Source organism: Pristiophorus japonicus, chromosome 1, assembly GCF_044704955.1.
Source record: "Pristiophorus japonicus isolate sPriJap1 chromosome 1, sPriJap1.hap1, whole genome shotgun sequence".
NCBI lineage: Eukaryota > Metazoa > Chordata > Chondrichthyes > Pristiophoridae > Pristiophorus > Pristiophorus japonicus.
In genome coordinates, this window is record NC_091977.1 from 522,069,592 (window position 1) to 522,090,008 (window position 20,417).

Genomic DNA, 20,417 nt, shown 5'->3' on the forward strand with positions numbered 1-20,417 from the left:
TTTCCTAATCTGTCACCATTCAGATAATAGTCTGTCTCTCTGTTTTTACCACCAAAGTGGATAACCTCACATTTATCCACATTATACTTCATCTGCCATGCATTTGCCCAATCACCTAACCTATCCAAGTCACTCTGCAGCCTCATAGCATCCTCCTCGCAGCTCACACTGCCACCCAACTTAGAGTCATCCGCAAATTTGGAGATACTACATTTAATCCCCTCGTCTAAATCATTAATGTACAATGTAAACAGCTGGGGCCCCAGCACAGAACCTTGCAGTACCCCACAAGTCACTGCCTGTCATTCTGAAAAGTACCCTTTTACTCCTACTCTTTGCTTCCTGTCTGCCAACCAGTTCTCAATCCATGTCAGCACACTACCCCCAATCCCATGTGTTTTAACTTTGCACATTAATCTCTTGTGTGGGACCTTGTCGAAAGCCTTCTGAAAGTCCAAATACACCACATCAACTGGTTCTCCCTTGTCCACTCTACTGGAAACATCCTCAAAAAATTCCAGAAGATTTGTCAAGCATGATTTCCTTTTCACAAATCCATGCTGACTTGGACCTATCATGTCACCTCTTTCCAAATGCGCTGTTATGACATCCTTAATAATTGATTTTACCCACTACCGATGTCAGGCTGACCGGTCTAAATTCCGTGTTTTCTCTCTCCCTCCTTTTTTAAAAAGTAGGGTTACATTGGCTACCCTCCACTCCATAGGAACTGATCCAGAGTCTATGGAATGTTGGAAAATGACTGTCAATGCATCCGCTATTTCCAAGGCCACCTCCTTAACTACTCTGGGATGCAGTCCATCAGGCCCTGGGGATTTATCGGCCTTCAATCCCATCAATTTCCCCAACACAATTTTCCGACTAATAAGGATTTCCCTCAGTTCCTCCTTCTTACTAGACTCTGATCCCTTTTATATCCGGAAGGTTGTTTGTGTCCTCCTTAGTGAATACCGAACCAAAGTACTTGTTCAATTGGTCTGCCATTTCTTTGTTCCCAGTTATGACTTCCCTTGATTCTGACTGCAGGGGACCTACGTTTGTCTTTACTAACCTTTTTGTCTTTACATATCTATAGAAGCTTTTGTAGTCCGTCTTAATGTTCCCTGCAATCTTCCTCTCGTACTCTATTTTCCCTGCCCTAATCAAACCCTTTGTCCTCCTCTGCTGAGTTCTAAATTTCTCCCAGTAGGTATAATGGTCAACTGTAGCAGCCCAGCTAGTGGCCCGGCAACTAACTCAGCACTGACTGGAACGTGAATCTGGGACCTTACGGCCTGCATTACTTAGTACCTATTGAATGGTACATTTACCCAGTAGAAGGGGCAGCAATTCTTAATTTGAATCATTTTCACTGTCGGGGTCTGGCGCCGAGCTTAATAGAAACATAGAAAATAGGTGCAGGAGTAGGCCATTCGGCCCTTCGAGCCTGCACCACCATTCAATGGTTGATCATTCCCTCAGTACCCCTTTCCTGCTTTCTCTCCATACCCCTTGATCCCTTTAGCTGTAAGGGCCATATCTAACTTCCTCTTGAATATATCCAATAAACTGCCATCGACAACTCTCTGCGGTAGGGAATTCCACAGGATAACAACTCTCTGAATGAAGAAGTTTCCCCTCATCTCAGTCCTAAATGGTCTACCCCTTATCCTAAGACTGTGTCCCCTGGTTTTGGACTTCCCCATCAGCGGAAACATTCTTCCTGCATCTAACCTGTCCAGTCCCGTCAGAATCTTGTAAGTTTCTATGAGATCCTCTCTCATCCTTCTAAATTCCAATGTATAAAGGCCCAGTTGATTCAGTCTCTTCTCATATGTCAGTCCCGCCATCCCAGGAATCAGTCTGGTGAACCTTCGCTGCACTCCCTCAATAGCAAGAATGTCCTTCCTCAGATTAGGAGACCAAAACTGAACACAATATTCCAGGGTGAGGCCTCACCAAGGCCCTGTACAACTGCGCCTATACTCAAATCCCCTAGCTATGAAGGCCAACATACCATTGTCTTCTTCACTGCCTGCTGTGCCTGCATGCCAACTTTCAATGACTGATGAACCATGACACCCAGGTCTTGTTGCACCTCCCCCTTTCCTAATCTGCCACCATTCAGATAATATTCTGCCTTTGTGTTTGCCCCCAAAGTGGATAACCTCACATTTATCCACATTATACTGCATCTGCCATGCATTTGCCCACTCATATGGGCACAGATAACTTTCTATGGGATCTGATGTAAGAATGACATGGGATATACAGCACAGAAACAGGCCATTCAGCCCAACCACTCCATGCCAGCGTTTATGCTCCACTCGAGCCTCCTCCCGTCTTTTCTCATCTTAATCTATCAGCGTAACCTTCTATTCCCTTCTCCCTCATATGCTTGTCTAGCCTCCCCTTAACTGCATCTACACTATTCACTTCAACCACTTGCTGTGGTAGCGAGTTCCACATTCTCACCACTCTTTGGGTAAAGAAGTTTCTATAAAGTGTGCACAACTCCAATTCTAATATCCGTTTTACTCTCCACTATAAATGTTTTCACGTAATATGATACATGCTGGATCAGCTTCAACTTGCCCCAAATAAATAAATTGGTATAATGTGTTCAGACCTACCAATGAAAATTTGTCTGTCAAATCGACCTGGCCTCATCAGTGCAGGGTCCAGGATGTCTGGGCGATTCGTGCCTGCTAAAACCACCACGTTGGTTGCAGTGTTGAATCCTGCCAAAAAAAAACATTCACAGTCTACACTAGGATCCAGTTAATACAGCATCATCTAAGTGTACCAAGGTTGGCAGGCTTTCTTTTCCTGCGCTCTAGTCGGGAACATATGGTTTGAACACAACAGGAAAAGGAGCAGGAAGGCATTCGAGCACACAGCCAATTCCTACAGCACAGCTCGCTTCAAGCCTCACTTCTATAATTGTCTTTCGATGAGCAAATGGAGGATTATTACAGATTAATATTCTATGGACTCTGTTCTAAAAAAAATTGTGTGGCCTGAATACAGTGTTAAAATTACAATATCAAGTTAACATTTTCTTCTAAATTTACAGCTTTGCTAAAAAGTGCAATATTAAAGTATTTACGTAAATCTTGCTGCAGCTACATAATGGTCTAAAGTACAAATGGATTTCACAAAAGGAATTTATTATATCTGAAAGATAGCCAAGTTGTCTCAGTATACTGTGCTTGGTCCTGAATTTGACATTTTGCTCTGCATTGGGGCAATCTCAGTACTATTAACAATAAGCACAATCATCATTTTCTGTATTGGAAAGTTCTGTACATTTTCTATGTAAACACAGCACCATCGTTCCAGCCAATAATACTTCCTAATACTCTGGGAAGTAACAGATGATACAGGAGTTTTGGTTCCTGATGAAATGGAAATGCTTTTAAAAGCCAATAACTAGCTGGTAGCATAGCATCCTATGCCGTTTCATCTTAGATTCTTAAAAAAGCACATGTACATACAAACAGCAATAGAAAATGTTGTGCTATACACCATTCCTCAGCTGAGAAAGCAGCCAGACCTCAGTTACTGGCGACGAGGTGATCTGTGAGAGAAGAGTGATTTCTCCAGGTAATTTTCCTTCCCCTTTTGTGGAAAAGCAGAAGAACCTAAACTCAGCACTTTCTCTCGGCTTCCAAAAAAATTGAGATCTCAACAGTGTGGAGAAGCACAGTAATGGGTGTGATCCCATCGACGATTCCACTTCTGTTGGACAGTACAAAACTAGGGGTGATAAAAAAAAAAATTAGAGGGGACATTGTTTGAGTGCGCGACCCCTTTAACGGGCTGCGTGGCCCATTCAGATTTCTGTGCATACGCAGTTTTTCCATTTAAAAGCCGGTGAGCCTGCTGCACGGGACCGCCAGACTGTTGCGGGGCCACGCAGCTTAATGGGAACATTGGTCATAAATATAAGATAGTAACTAATAAGTCCAATGAGGAATTCAAGAGAAACATCTTTACCCAGAGAGTGGTTAGAATAGGGAACTTGCTACCACAGGGAGCAGTTGAGGCGAATATAATAGATGACTTTAAGGGGAAGTTAGATAAACACACGAGGCATAAAGAAACAGAAGAGTATACTGATAGGCAAAACAAAATGGGAGGATGCCTGTGTGGGGCATAGACCAATTGGACAAAATGGCCTAATTCTGTGCTGTAAATTATATGTTATTCTATGTAATCTTATATCCTGTCACTTCACCACGATATGCCAATGCACCCACATTTTTTTTTAAACCACAAAAGTCCTCACTACAGAAGGTTTTAAACTGCCACCTAAATACTGCATTCAAACAACAATCTACTGAAGTGCAATTGGATTTCTTTCAAAAATAACTGCAATGTTGAGCACTGAATTGGAAAGAATTGCCGAAATGATGATGTCACTCTCCTCTTTCTTGGCAAAAGTAAAGAATGCTAAAACAGGAAAGAAAAACAATGCTGATGTAGAACATCGCAGCCCCAATGCTTCGACACAGAGCGAAATGACAGGATTGTTCCTGCAGCTCCCCCAATCTGAAGCACAGCAAGGAAGAAGAACTGAGCAGAGGCAAGGCAGTCTCCACAGGAAGGAAGTGTGAATCAAAGCTTCTCATGGAGCGTTGGGCTATGTGGAGAACTTCCGTTTGCATCTGCAACGACAGTAGGTAGGGAGTCACCCCGGATCACTCCTGTGCCCCACCTAGTGGGTGATCAGAGCAGTTCGGCAGTGGTCATGAAGCAGTCGGCTCTGGGAGTAACAGCTGTATGGAGACATGCAAAAATGGAAGGTGGGGATGGGAGGGCAACGGGAAAATCAAATGTACATGTAGACTACTTCAGTGGAGTCTTGCCCTATCCTGAGCTGGAACACTTTTTTTTTTTGAAAACGGTGGGGTGGGGAAAGACAGAAGCCAACAGTACTTTATTTTTTGCTATTCGGCCGTGCATTGTTACCAAACCAAATGGAAGCAAGACTAGCTCCCTGAAATATTAATACTAGTGTATTTGGCTCTGTTATAACACATTTACATGAATAATCTGCGCTAACATGGCATTGTCCTTCGTGGGCCAACACCTCATACTTACAATTTAAAATGCATGCATAAATAGCTCACAATGTTGGGATAGCAGGTAGGTGCTCCAATTATAGGTGATCCAATACAAATATAAAATAAATATTATTTTTAACATGGACAGTTATTGCAGCTAACAAAACATATCGAATTCCAGAATTCCCTCCTAATATTGTGTAATGATGTGATAATTAACATATTACATATTTCCTCCTCAACTCAGCTGCTGTAAGAAACCGTGTAATTTGGGGGACCGGGGGGGGGGGGGTGGGGGGGAGGGCAGATTACACTGACTTTGCTTTGGGACAAGAGCAGTTATTAGTTCAAAATGCACAAAATGACATCAAAGGATAAAAGTTTTACATGGATCTGTCACATAATAGACAATAAATTTTACATCTACACATCTTTCTTCTACTGATGCACTGCCAGTGGTCAAAGCCACCGCTAGTTGAAGCAACGACTTTTACTTACCATCCATTTCTACCAGGAGCTGATTTAGAGTGTTCTCCTGCTCGCTCTGCCCTCCAAAATTACCTCGACCCCTTTTCCTTCCAACTGCATCGATCTCATCGATGAAAAGGATACAAGGAGCATTCTTACGAGCCATTACAAACAGGTCTCTCACCTGGAAGAGACAGGTTAATTGAGATATATACATGGTGTAAGTTTATTGAAACCAGGCCGGTTTGTTTTCATCAATTTGCAGAAAGCAAAAGAAAGAGAAAAACTTGCATTTATATAGCGCCTTTCGCAACCTCAGGAAGTCCCAAAGCACTTTTTGAAGGGTAGTAACCAATGCTTCCCATTAGCTGTGCGGCGGCAAACAGAATTACAGGGAACATTGGTAGTCACTGTTGTAATGTGGGCAACGCGGCAGCTAATTTGCACACAGCAAGATCCCACAAAACAGCAATGTGATAATGACCAGATAATCTGTTGATATTGATTGAGGGATAAATATTGGCCAGGACACCGGGGATAACTCTTCTGCTCTTCTTCAAAATAGTGCCGTGGGATCTTTTACACCTACCGAAGAGGGCAGACGGGGCCTCGGTTTAACATCTCATCCGAAAGTGCAGCACTCCCTCAGTTCTGCGCTGGAGTGCCAGTCTAAATTTTGTGCTCAAGTCTCTGGAGTGCGATTTGAACCCAAAACCTTCTGACTCAAAGACGAGATTGCTACGCACTGAGCCACAGCTGACTCTGAGTGCTAAACTCGTCTGTGGCATCAGGGAGGTGCTAAACGATAGCCTAAACTTCCCTACAATGGAGGGGAAAAAAACCCTGGCTACTTTTATACCACCCACAAGGAGATACACAAGCATGCAGCAGGCACGTGATCAACTTGCACAGCATAATTTAGGTACTGTCACAGCTCTAAGCAAAAATTTGAAGTCCAAATTTTGGGAAAGACTTAAAAGATGTTCAGTGTGGTTACATTTAATCATGCCATTGAGATATTTTATTTTAAACAATTGGTTTCAAACCTCATTTTGTACACTAGAATTTCAGTTACTGAAAAAACTAGATTGGGCCAGAATTTACTGCAGCTGGCAAACAAACGGCACCCTTGCCCCTTAACTTTCTATGAGCTTTTACAGTGGAAATTGCTGTTAGAGATCCTTCTACAGGCCATTTGGGACCTGTGCAGACAGGACAAGCAACTGTGTGCCTTCTTAACCAGATTGAAATATTGTTAATGAATAGCAGTCTGAACCAAGTAGTGCAAGTCAGAATATTTGATTCAATGTCAAATCAGGTAGAAAAAGCGAAGTTAAAAAAAGAAAGGGAAAGAAAGATTGGATTAAGAGAGAGTAAAAAAAGACAGGAAGAAAAAGTAAAAGTAATTACTTTTTTAAAAACTCTGCAACAATTAAAATCTGAAGGGCTGTGACTCCACACTTGTAAAAAATAATTTTCAGTGCCAGAGAGGTTATTAATTATTTGGCAGTAATTAAGACTATTCACACCAGTATAAAGGTACTTAGATTGAAATGGAGAAGCTGTAACTTTCTCTGGCGAGTTTAGTCTGTATCTAGCGTGCAAGCACAGGAACTTCACACCGCTCAATACATTTGAATGGGGAACCAGACAGCGAGATGCCATTTTTGTGCTGCTTATGGAGTGCGGGCCCATTTTGGACAGCAACTTCCGAATTTCCGGTGTTTAACTGCGCATCTCTGCTCGCTGGAAGTTGCTGTCCGATTTGTGCATAAATAACGGTGTGGTTATATATTTTTTTTAAAAACAGTAAATTCTGGCACGTGATTTTTTTTTTTTAAAAAAAGAAAACATTTTGAATGATTTCTGGGGAAGAGAGAGACACGAGTTACTTTTATAATAGGAGTAGGAGTTTTCAATGGAACTTGTACCTCACATACCAAATTTAATAGATCTGTGGCACAGAAGCACGGTGTAAAATATGTGCCAGAGAGCAATAATATGGCTCCATACTGTGACACAAATCAGGATATCACCTGGAAGCTTTTGCCGACCCCACCACACTTCAAATATGTGATGTTAACTCAGTATAACTATGCATCATTTATCTGCATCTCCATGGAGTGACTGACTGAAATGTCTCTTACAGCAGTTGTATTAACAAAAATCTATAAATATTTGATTGTCAGTCAGTGTGATAGCAGGTAATGACATCAGATTTTACCGATAGATGATAGTAATATCATTAATCTGCTTGAAACCACCAAAACCAAACAAGACCTCATTTGAATATTAAAATGGAAATTGTGAATATATCAAGTGACAATGAAACTCAACTAAGTACATATACCTCAAGGACGTATCCAACACTATAATAAATCAAAACAAAAATCAGATAAGGGGAAAACCATTGGACAGACACAAAGCTAGTGGAATAAATGTGCAATTGATTACTCTGCATGTGGTTTTTGTCAGATTAAGGTCAGACAGAAAGAAGATTGAATTGACCTTAAGAGTTTGTTTGTCGACAATCTAACGTCAATCTGGGAAAGTAGGGCAGAAGCAAGACTGCTAATGCTTAATCAGGATATATTCGTAACCAAACCGGCACTCGTTTTCTTTTGAAGATGTTGCTTTGAATACTGTACTGATTTTCTACAAAAGGTGAATAGAATATTTGGGGACATGATGACAAGAAGAGATTTCATACTACAAAAGGAACCTTGCTAATCTTGCTTCCAGATAATAGAGAGATCAGTCACAGTAGGAAAAAAGTGACAGTTCACAGCAGGCTACACAGCACAACTGACAGATACAGAAAGAATTAGCAAGTAATCATAGTATCATCTTGGTCTAGTAACAGCTGTACTAAAATATAACCTTCCTGAACTTAAATGCAATTCAATGCCTTAGCCACAAGGACTGAGTGGAAGCTGAAATCCAATCCCCTCGCCAAAGATACTGCATTGATTTCTACTTGGATGTGGCAGAGAAGCATAAAGAAATCATTACTGGATCCTCTCCCCCGAGACTAAAGTTCAAATTCAGCCATTTTGCACACTGTATTCCAACAGTAAACTAAAACAGCATCTATCCAGTTGCTAAAGGATGAAAATTCACAGCACAGCACTTCACAAAATTTGTTTCTGGCAATCGCCTTCATCTTTTAAAGTGGAGTTGAAGCAGAATGCAGGAAGCTTTACTCTGCCTATGATTCACACTACACCGGGTCTGGGAATGCTTTATGCAAATCCTGGGTGTAAAAGCTGGAAGCGAGTACCAGGACCAACACAACCAACCCCTCACTTTCAGGAAAACAAAAACGCACTAAAAATGAAGACTTTAATTCAGCTATATATTGTTTAAAGGAAAAGGTTACCTTATGTTTCCTATGGGCTGTTTAGTAACTCATATCTCTGAGGATTGATCTTGAATGAAGAGACTGCTCTGGAACCCAACCGGTCTGGTCAGTGAGCAAGTGTGAATGGAGAATGTCAATTTCCTGGTTAATAATTGGTTGGGAGGTGGAGGACAGAAAGTGGGGATGAAGAGAATGTACTCTGATTAGAAGGATGTGATAAATGGTGTTCCCCAGGGATCTATACTGGGGCCTCAGCTTTTTTTTAATCATGCATATCAATGATTTGAATGAAGAAATAGAGAGTTGTATATCCAAGTTGGTAGATGACACTAAGATAGGAGGCATAGTAACTAGTATAAATGAGAACAGGAGTTTATAAAGGGAGTGATTAAGTGAGTGGGCAAAACTAGCTGAAAAACAACAAGGCTACTGGTGCGAATGGAATCCCTAGTGAGGCACTGGCGTATGGCGGAAAGGCACTGTTGGCGCGAATACATGACCTCATCTCTCTCACCTGGAGTGAGGAGAGCATGACGGGAGATCTCAGAGTTGCAGTGATCGTGACCATCTTTAAAAAAGGGGATGTCATACTGCGGCAACTACAGAGGAATCTCCCTGCTATCAGCCACTGGGAAAGTCGTCGCCAGAGTCCTCCTCAACCGTCTTCTCCCTGTGGCCGAGGAGCTCCTCCCGGAGTTGCAGTGTGGATTTCTTCCCCTACGGGGAACAACGGACATGATTTTTGCAGCGTGACAGTTGCAGGAAAAATGCAGGGAACAGCGCCAGCCCTTATACATGGCTTTCTTCGACCTTACAAAGGCCTTTGACACGGTCAACCATGAGGGTCTATGGAGCGATTTCTCCATTTCAGATGCCCCAAAAGTTCATCACCATCCTCCGCCTGCTCCATGACGACATGATCCTTACCAACGGATCCACCACAGACCCAATCCATGTCCGGACCGGAGTCAAACAGGGCTGCGTCATTGCCCTTCGATGGTTTGAGGCGTGAATTGGCTAGAGTAGACTGGCAAATGATACTTAAAGGATTGACGGTGGATAGGCAATGGCAAACATTTAAAGATGGCAAACATGGATGAACTTCAGCAATTGTACATCCCTGTCTGGAGTAAAAATAAAACGGGGAAGGTTGCTCAACCATGGCTAACAAGGGAAATTAAGGATAGTGTTAAATCCAAGGAAGAGGCATATAAATTGGCCAGAAAAAGCAGCAAACCTGAGGACTGGGAGAAATTTAGAATTCAGCAGAGGAGGACAAAGGGTTTAATTAAGAGGAGGAAAATAGAGTACGAGAAGAATCTTGCCGGGAACATAAAAAGTGACTGCAAAAGTTTCTATAGATACGTGAAGACAAATGTGGGTCCCTTGCAGTCGGATTCAGGTGAATTTATAATGGGGAACAAAGAAATGGCAGACCAATTGAACAAATACTTTGGTTCTGTCTTCTCGAAGGAATACACAAATAACCTTCCGAAAGTATTAGGGGACCGAAGGTCTAGTGAGAAGGAGGAACTGAAGGATATCCTGATTAGGCGGGAAATTGTGTTAGGGAAATTGATGGGATTGAAGGCCGATAAATCCCCGGGGCCTGATAGTCTGCATCCCAGAGTACTTAAGGAAGTGGCCCGAGAAATAGTGGATGCATTGGTGATCATTTTACAACAGTCTATCGACTTGGGATCAGTTCCTATGGACTGGAGGGTAGCTAAGGTAACACCACTTTTTAAAAAAGGGAGGGAGAGAGAAAACGTGTAATTATAGACCAGTTAGCCTGACATCAGTGGTGGGGAAAATGTTGGAATCAATTATTAAGGATGAAATAGCAGCGCATTTGGAAAGCAGTGACAGGATCGGTCCAAGTCAGCATGGATTTATGAAAGGGAAATCATGCTTGACAAATCATCTGGAATTTTTTGAGGATGTAACTGGTAGAGTGGACAAGGGAGAATCAGTGGATGTGGTATATTTGGACTTTCAAAAGACTTTTGACAAGGTCCCACACAAGAGATTGGTGTGCAAAATCAAAGCACATGGTATTGGGGATAATATACTGATGTGGATAGAGAACTGGTTGGCAGACAGGAAGCAGAGAGTCGGGATAAACAGGTCCTTTTCAGAATGGCAGGCAGTGACCAGTGAAGTGTTGCCTGGCTCAGTGCTGGGCCCCAGCTCTTTACAATATACATCAATGATTTGGATGAAGGAATTGAGTGTAATATCTCCAAGTTTGCAGATGACACTAAACTGGGTGGCGGTGTGAGTTGTGAGAGGGATGCTAAGAGGCTGCAGGTTGACTTAGAAAGGTTAGGCAAGTGGCCAAATGCATGGCAGATGCAGTATAATGTGGATAAATGTGAGGTTATCCACTTTGGTACCATAAACGCGAAGACAGAATATTATCTGAATGGTGGCAGATTAGGAAAAGGGGAGGTGCAACGAGACCTGGGTGTCATGGTTCATCAGTCATTGAAAGTTGACATTCAGGTACAGCAGGTGGTAAAGAAGGCAAATGGTATGTTGGCCTTCATAGCTAGGGGATTTGAGTATAGGAGCAGGGAGGTCTTACTGCAGTTGTACAGGGCCTTGGTGAGGCCTCACCTGGAATATTGTGTTCAATTTTGGTCTCCTAATCTGAGGAAGGACGTTCTTGCTATTGAGGGAGTGCAGCGAAGGTTCACCAGACTGATTCCCAGGATGGCCGGACTGACATATGAGGAGAGACAGGATCAACTGGGCCTTTATACACTGGAGTTTAGAAGGATGAGAGGGGATCTCATAGAAACATACAAGATTCTGACGGGACGGGACAGGTTAGATGCGGGTAGATTGTTCCCGATGTTGGGGATGTCCAGAACCAGGGGACACAGTCTTAGGATAAAGGGGTAGGCCATTTAGGTCTGAGATGAGGAGAAACTTCTTCACTCAGAGTTGTTAACCTGTGGAATTCCCTACCGCAGAGAGTTGTTGATGCCAGTTCATTGGATATATTCAAGAGGGAGTCAGATATGGCCCTTACGGCTAAAGGGATCAAGGGGTACTGAGGGAATGATCAGCCATGATCTTATCGAATGGTGGTACAAGCTCGAAGGGCCAAATGGCCTACTCCTGCACCTATTTTCTATGTTTCTATGCCCCAACCCTCTTCTCAATCTTCCTCACTGCCATGCTCCACCTCACAATCAACAAGCTCCCCGCTGGAGTAAAACTAAACTACAGAACCAGTAGGAACCTGTTCAACCTTCGCCATCTCCAGGCCAGGTCCATGACCACCCCAACCTCTGTCGTCGATCTACAGTACGCGGACGACGCCCAGGACATAGTCGACGTATTTACTGAGCCGTACGAAAGCATGGGCCTTACGCTAAACATCCATAAGACAAAGGTCCTCCACCAGCCTGTTCTTGCCGCACAGCACTACGCCCCGCCCCCCCCCCCCCCCCCCCCGTCATCAAGATCCACGGCATGGCCCTGGACAACATGGACTACTTCCCATACCTCGGGAGCCTCTTATCAACAAGAACAGGCATTTTCGACAAAATTCAACACCGCCTCATAGAACATAAGAACATAAGAATTAGGAACAGGAGTAGGCCATCTAGCCCCTCGAGCCTGCTCCGCCATTCAAAAAGATCATGGCTGATCTGGCCGTGGACTCAGCTCCACTTACCCGCCCGCTCCCCATAACCCTCAATTCCCTTATTGGTTAAAAATCTATCTATCTTTGACTTTAAAACATTCAATGAGCTAGCCTCAACTGCTTCCTTGGGCAGAGAATTCCACAGATTCACAACCCTCTGGGAGAAGAAAGTCCCTCTCAACTCTGTTTTAAATTGGCTCCCCCGTATTTTGAGGCTGTGGCCCCTAGTTCTACTCTCCCCGACCAGTGGAAACAACCTCTCTGCTTCTATCTTGTCTATCCCTTTCATGATTTTAAATATTTCTATAAGATCACCCCTCATCCTTCTGAACTCCAACGAGTAAAGACCCAGTCTACTCAATCTATCATCATAAGGTAGCCCTCTCATCTCCAGAATCAGCCTAGTGAATCGTCTCTGTACCCCCTCCAAAGCTAGTATATCCTTCCTTAAGTAAGGTGACCAAAACTGCACGCAGTACTCCAGGTGCGGCCTTACCAATACCCTATACAGTTGCAGCAGGACCTCCCTGCTTTTGTACTCCATCCCTCTCGCAATGAAGGTCAACATTCCATTCGCCTTCCTGATTACCTGCTGCATCTGCAAACTAACTTTTTGGGATTCATGCACAAGGGCCCCCAGGTCCCTCTGCACCGCAGCATGTTGTAATTTCTCCCCATTCAAATAATATTCCCTTTTACTGTTTTTTTTCCCCAAGGTGGATGACCTCACACTTTCCGACATTGTATTCCATCTGCCAAACCTTAGCCCATTCGCTTAACCTATCTAAATCTCTTTGCAGCCTCTCTGTGTCCTCTACACAACCCGCTTTCCCACTAATCTTTGTGTCATCTGAAAATTTTGTTACACTACACTGTCCCCTCTTCCAGGTCATCTATGTATATTGTAAACAGTTGTGGTCTCAGCACCGATCCCTGTGGCACACCACTAACCACCGATTTCCAACCCGAAAAGGATCCATTTATCCCGACTCTCTGCTTTCTGTTCGCCAACCAATTCTCTATCCATACCAATACATTTCCTCTGATTCCGTGTACCTCTATCTTCTGCAGTAACCTTTTGTGTGGCACCTTATCGAATGCCTTTTGGAAATCTAAATACACCACATCTATCAGGACACCTCTATCCACCATGCTCGTTATATCCTCAAAGAATTCCAGTAAATTAGTTAAACATGATTTACCCTTCATGAATCCATGCTGCGTCTGCTTGATTGCACTATGCATATCTAGATGTCCCGCTATTTCTTCCTTAATGATAGTTTCAAGCATTTTCCTCACTATAGATGTTAAACTAACTGGCCTATAGTTAACTGCCTTTTGTCTGCCCCCTTTTTTAAACAGAGGCGTTACATTAGCTGCTTTCCAATCCGCTGGTACCTCCCCAGAGTCCAGAGAATTTTGGTAGATTATAACGAATGCATCTGCTATAACTTCCGCCATCTCTTAATACCCTGGGATGCATTTCATCAGGACCAGGGGACTTGTCTACCTTGAGTCCCATTAGCCTGTCCAGCACTACCCACCTAGTGACAGTGATTGTCTCAAGGTCCTCCCTTCCCACATTCCTATGACCAGCAATTTTTGGCATGGTTTTTGTGTCTTCCACTGTGAAGACCGAAGCAAAATAATTGTTTAAAGTCTCAGCCATTTCCACATTTCCCATTATTAAATCCCCCTTCTCATCTTCTAAGGGACCAACATTTACTTTAGTCACTCGTTTCCGTTTTATATATCTGTAAAAGCTTTTACTATCTGTTTTTATGTTTTGCGCAAGTTTACCTTCGTAATCTATCTTTCCTTTCTTTATTGCTTTCTTAGTCATTCTTTGCTGCCGTTTAAAATTTTCCCAATCTTCTAGTTTCCCACTAACCTTGGCCACCTTATACACATTGGTTTTTGATTTGATACTCTCCTTTATTTCCTTGGTTATCCACGGCTGGTTATCCAGTGCGCCAGTGCAGCCTTCGGCCGCTCGAGAAAAAGAGTGTTTGAAGACCAGGCCCTCAAAACTGCCACCAAGCTCATGGTCTACAGGGCTGTAGTAATACCCGCCTTCCTGTTTGGCTCAGGGACATGGACTATGTACAGTAGACACCTCAAGTCGCTGGAGAAATACCACCAACGATGTCTCCGCAAGATCCTACAAATCCCCTGCGAGGACAGACTCACCAACATTAGTCCTCGATCAGGCCAACATCCCCAGCGTTGAAGCACTGACCACACTTGATCAGCTCCATTGGGCAGGCCACATAGTTTGCTTGTCAGACACGAGACTCCCAAAGCAAGCGCTCTACTCGGACCTTCTTCACGGCAAACGAGCCAAAGGTGGGCAGTGGAAATGTTACAAGCACACCCTCAAAGCCTCCCTGATAAAGTTAAACATCCCCACTGACACCTGGAAGTCCCTGGCCAAAGATTGCCCTGTGGAGGAAGTGCATCCGGGAGGGCGCTGAGCACTTTGAGTCTCAACGCTGAGAGCGTGCAGAAATCAAGGGCAGGCAGCGGAAAGAGCATGCAGCAAACCTGTCCCACCCACCCCTTCCCTCAATGACTATCTGTCCCACTGTGACAGGGACTGTGGTTCTCGTATTAGTCTGTTCAGCCACCTAAGAACTCATTTTAAGAGTGGAAGCAAGTCTTCCTCGATTCCGAGGGACTGCTTATGATGATGAGGGCAAAACTGCGGCGTATGGAGTTCAATGTGCAAAAGTGTGAAGTCATCCCCGTTGGATCCAAGAAAGAAAATCGGAATATTTTCTTCATGGCGAGAGACTTGAGGAGCAAAGGGATTTGGGTGTTCAGATACTCAAATCACTAAAAGCTAGTGACAGATACAAAAAGTAATTATAAAAGCTAATGGGAATGTTGATCTTTTTCTCAAGGGCACATAATACAAAGGGGAGGAAGTTACGTTTCAGTTATATAGAACCTTGATCAGACCCCATCTGAAGTAGTGCTTTATGTTTATGTTTTAGGCACTGCCCCTCAAGAAGACCCTGTAAGGAGATAAAACTCAATCACCAGAAAGATACTGGTGGTGAAAGGGCTACATTTTGAGGACAAGTTTACATAAACCTGGCTTGTATTCCTTAGGCTTAGAAGCTGAAGGGTGATCTAATCAAGGTGTTTAAAATGCTAGAGAGATTCAATAGGGTAGATACAGAGAAACAATCTTGTGGGGGGGAATCCAGAACAAGGGGGCACAACCTTAAAATTAGAGCTAGGCCATTTAGCAATGAAGTCAGGAATCACTTTTTCCCCCAGAGGGTAGTGGAAATCAGCATCTCTCTCTTCTCCCAAATGCTGTGGATGCCAAGTCTTGAAATTTTCAACACTGAAATTGATAAGATTGTTGTTATGTATGGGTATAAAGGGATGTGGATCAGAGGCAGTTGAGATGGAGTTGAGATACAGGTTAACATTAAACAGATTGAATGATAAAAACAGGAGCAAGTCCGTTTTATGTTCGTAAAGCAATAATGGGCAAGCTGTGAGCAAAACTCAATTAGTGTTGTTTAAGGGAACAAATCTGGTGCCCTGCTAGTTTCTTTGGGCTACAGAGTAGCCTTTCGCTACAATTACCTTAACGTGTAGGTTAATTTATTGACTGCCTATGCTAAATAGGCCAGGAGGAGTTAGTACCTTTAGTGTAGACTACTTATTTGTTCCTTTTTTTCTCCCCACACTTCCCTTCAGGGACGGGATGACTTTCTTCTGAAGACCTCCTCCATTCAGTTCCTTCCCAAAAAATGCAGGATTACCATCGATAAGAGCCCATCAAATCACGTGCAACATTTGAACACACTCAATAAATAGCCAAAGGCTTACCCGAGCAGGACCCACACCAACAAACATCTCCAGGAATTCAGAGCCATTCACAGTGATGAATGGAACATTGGCCTCTCCTGCAGTAGCCTTGGCGAGCAGAGTTTTTCCAGTGCCTGGAGGACCCGTGAGAATAGCTCCCTGTGAATGGAATGTGTAATTTAGACCACGCTTAGAGAAGTTCATCAATTCATTTACAGGTACAATGCAAAGCACAACTCTCTGATCCAAAAAAGCAAATAACTTGCTTTATGTAGACCATTATCTTTCACGCATACACACCATTTATTACTTAACCCAATACAGATCGAGTTCTGCCATTCATTAACTGAATGCAACAAAGGTGCTCCTTCAAACAACTATACAAATTGGTCCTATTAGTTATGCTCAAAAACTTACATAATCAACAGTGCAGCATTCCCTCAGCACTGCACTGGAGTGTCAGCCTAGGTTTTTTTTCTCAAGTCTCTGGAGTGGGACTTGAACCCACAACCTTCTGATTCAGAGGCGAGAGTGCTACCCACTGAGCCACAGTTGATACTGTGACTAACTAAAGTGTGTGTGTGTGTATAGAAAAATTGCTAATTCATCTAATTTAATGTTTTAACAGAAGCTGATAAAATACCTGTAGAGGAGGATTGAGAGGTCAGAGATATCACAGATCACTTACCATCACAGTTATTTCTAGTTAGCATCCAAGTGAACAAAGCAATTAATCTTAGATTGTGCAATGCCTGCCCACATTTGGAAAGACTAGAATATTAGCTTTTCCCAACCCCTCAGAGCTCTGTATACAACAGGGGTCCTATAACAAGAGGTTAATGACACTACCCCGTTTTCAAATGCTACTAGCAGTAGCTCGACACCTTTATCATCTTGAATTTAGATGTTATCTAAAGGAAAGGCACCTCACCTTTGGAATTTTTGCTCCGAGTTCTTGATACTGATTTGGATTCTTTAGAAAATTAACAAATTCCATTATTTCCAACTTTGCTTCCTCACACCCTGCCACGTCCTTGAACTTTACATCAATTTCATCCTTGAGAACCTTTGCTGTTGTTTCTCCAACACTAAACAGTCCACCCATACCACGTCCAGATCGGCCAACTCCTGCTGATCCTCGTCGCAGGGTCAACAGCAGAAACCCAATGATCAGTATCGTAGGAAGCATGCTCAAGAGAAATGAGCTAAGAAAAGAAGATAACCAATCTATTAAAATTAGAACATATTAATATTCGAGAATTCATTAAAAAAAAAATGATTTTATGCAAGAAATAATAGAAAAGACAGACTTGCATTTACATAGCGCCTTTCTCAACCACCGGACGTCCCAAGGCGCTTTACAGCCAATGAAGTACTTTATGAAGTGTAGTCACTGTTGTAATGTAGGAATCGTGGCAGCCAGTTTGCACACGGTAAGTTCCCACAAACAGTAGTGTGATAATGACCAGATAATCTGTTTTATTGACGTTGATTGAGGAATAAACATTGGCCAGGACCAGGAGACCGAGGATAACTCCCCTGCTCTGCTTCGCAATAGTGCCATTGGATCTTTTACATCCACTTGAGAGAGCAGATGGTCGTGGGTTTAAGGTCTCATCCGAAATACGGCACCTCCCTCAGAGTGTCAGCATAGATTTTTGTGCTCAAGTCTCTGCAGTGGGACTTGAACCCACAACCTTCTGACTCAGAGACGAGAGTGCTACCCACTGAGCCACAGCTGACAGTGTGTCTAATTGGACGTCTTATTTTTTAAATCAGCATTTCTGAAATTTGCAATAAATCACTTTAGAATATCAATACAAAAATTAGACGTTTGTATAACCAAATAAAAAGCTGATTCAATGTTTGATGGACATCCTTTATAAATAAAACAGTCCTGATTTTAAATTGCTGGCACATGTCCGATGGCAGTAGATTCACAATCCAAAAGGTTCACATTCCAGCCCCAGCCATAGTGGACATTTATACACAACTTTAAGATGAATCATACATCTCCAGCATTTTTGGATCAAAATTAGAACAGAAATGTTTCGATGTATTTAGACAATGTGATAAAAAAAATGCTCTATAGTCTGCAATTCTCATAAATCCTGGGAGCTTTTGTTTTGCAAGTATCATTAGTTCATTATTTTGACATTTGCAATGAACATGCAAATATTCAAGATGCTAAAACTTCAATACATTCTAAAAAGGCAAGTCCGTACACCGGACGGATTACTAAGTCACGATTTTCAGTCCCAAATGGCATAAATCAAGCCATGACTATAACTGGACAGATAACATAGTGCTGAAGTGTCTGTGCTCGGGGCATTAGAGTGGACACAGATTCATGTCAATGATTCCCCACAGGGAGCTCCTGATCTTAGCCATGCATCATGGGAATGTCCTGTAGCTAGTTAAGGAGTAATGCTGCTAAAAGCTAGGCAACAGATCCTCAACTGCCCTTTCAGGTGAGCATGGCTCCAAAAGGGCAGTAGAAAATACAGTAATTTACACGTTAACCAGTACCCAGGAAGATCGCCTTTTTATTTATTTTATCACGTACACAAGACATCCATTCCAGAATATAAACTCAAGTTTGGACACAAGAATATTACAATACTATACAGCAGGAACAACCGCATGCTTTTCAATGAATGGGTGTGGTTTGCAACCTATGGCTGTGCAAGACTTATCATATAGATCAAATTACTTGACCGTGGAATTTCGGGAGCCAAAATGATAGAAGTTCCTTCCCAGAAAACTGCTGTGATTCTGCACTTTCAGTTTAGATTTAACAAAGTAATTTACAATGATGTACAAACATTCTTAAACATCAGGTGGTTAAGGTGGTTAAGAAGGCAAGGAGGAAAAATGGAGGGAAGGCTCTGTGAGGGCACGGTAGTGTAGTGATTCTGGTAGACAAGTAATCCAGAGAATCTGAGTTCAAATCAGGCTCGAGGGGCTAGATGGCCTACTCCTGTTCCTAATTCTTATGTTCTTATGTTATCCCACCATAGCAGTTTGAGAATTTGAACAAGTTTTTTTTAAATTCGGAAATAAAAAGATGGTATCAGTAAAAGTGGCCATCGGGTGTTGGAAAAACTCAACGGGTTCATCAACATCCTTTTGGGAAGGAAATATGCTGTCCATATCCGGTATGGCCTATATGTGGCTCCAGTCACACGCCATCATGGTACTGCCCTCCGAAGTGGGAGAGCATGCCACCCAGTTGTATCAAATAGTTTCAAGAAGGTGGCCCACCACCATCTTAGGGCAACTAGAAATAGCCAGTAAATGTCAGCCTTGCAAACAACACCCAGATCCCAAGAATGAATTTCACAGTTTCCACAGTTACTTATTCCAGCCTTATGAGAACCAGGGAAACTGGAAAGGGAAATGTATTATCTTTTTGTAACATTGCCACCTAGTGTTTATGTGTGCAGTTAATTTGTAATAAGATCAACCCAAGACTGACATAGGAAAGGATTATTAGAGGGTTTTTTAAACCCCTCCATGGGAGGGGAGAACAGTCAACCCTGCAAACATCTCTACAGCTGTTATATTGTTTAACTTGCCCAGAAAAACACTTCAACAGTGCCTGTCCATCAGACATTTTCCCTCCTTTGCCAAGACAACCTGCCAGAGACGAACAGGACTCACTTTCTCAGCTAAGTCCAAGTGTGAGTATAATTAGAATCACAGAAGGAGGCCATTTGGCCTAGCATAATCGCACCGGCCGACAAAGAGCTATCCAGCCTAAACCCACTTTCTAGCTCTTGGTCTGTAGCCTTGTAGGTGAAGGCACTTCAGGTGCATATTCAAGTACTTTTAAAAATGTGATGAGGGTTTCTGCCTCTACCACCCTTTCAGGCAGTGGGTTCCAGACTCCCACCACGCCCTGGGTGAAATTAATGTCTCCTCAACCCTCCCCTCTAATCCTCCTTCCAATTACTTTAAATCTATGCCCCCTGGTTATTGACCTCTCTGATAAGGGAAATAGGTCCTTCCTGTCCACTCTATCTAGGCCCCT

At 42.9% G+C, this 20,417-nt stretch overlaps 1 protein-coding gene across 1 annotated transcript in view; it reads right to left on the reverse strand.

The window, feature by feature from the left end:
- Window positions 1–20,417, reverse strand: part of LOC139277624 (mitochondrial inner membrane m-AAA protease component AFG3L2-like) — an 80,470-nt gene that overhangs the window by 29,790 nt on the left and 30,263 nt on the right. Inside the window, 4 exon segments of the mRNA XM_070896343.1 lie at window positions 2,634–2,741; window positions 5,568–5,721; window positions 16,406–16,543; window positions 17,316–17,589. Of these exon segments, the coding sequence (XP_070752444.1) occupies window positions 2,634–2,741; window positions 5,568–5,721; window positions 16,406–16,543; window positions 17,316–17,589 (674 nt within the window).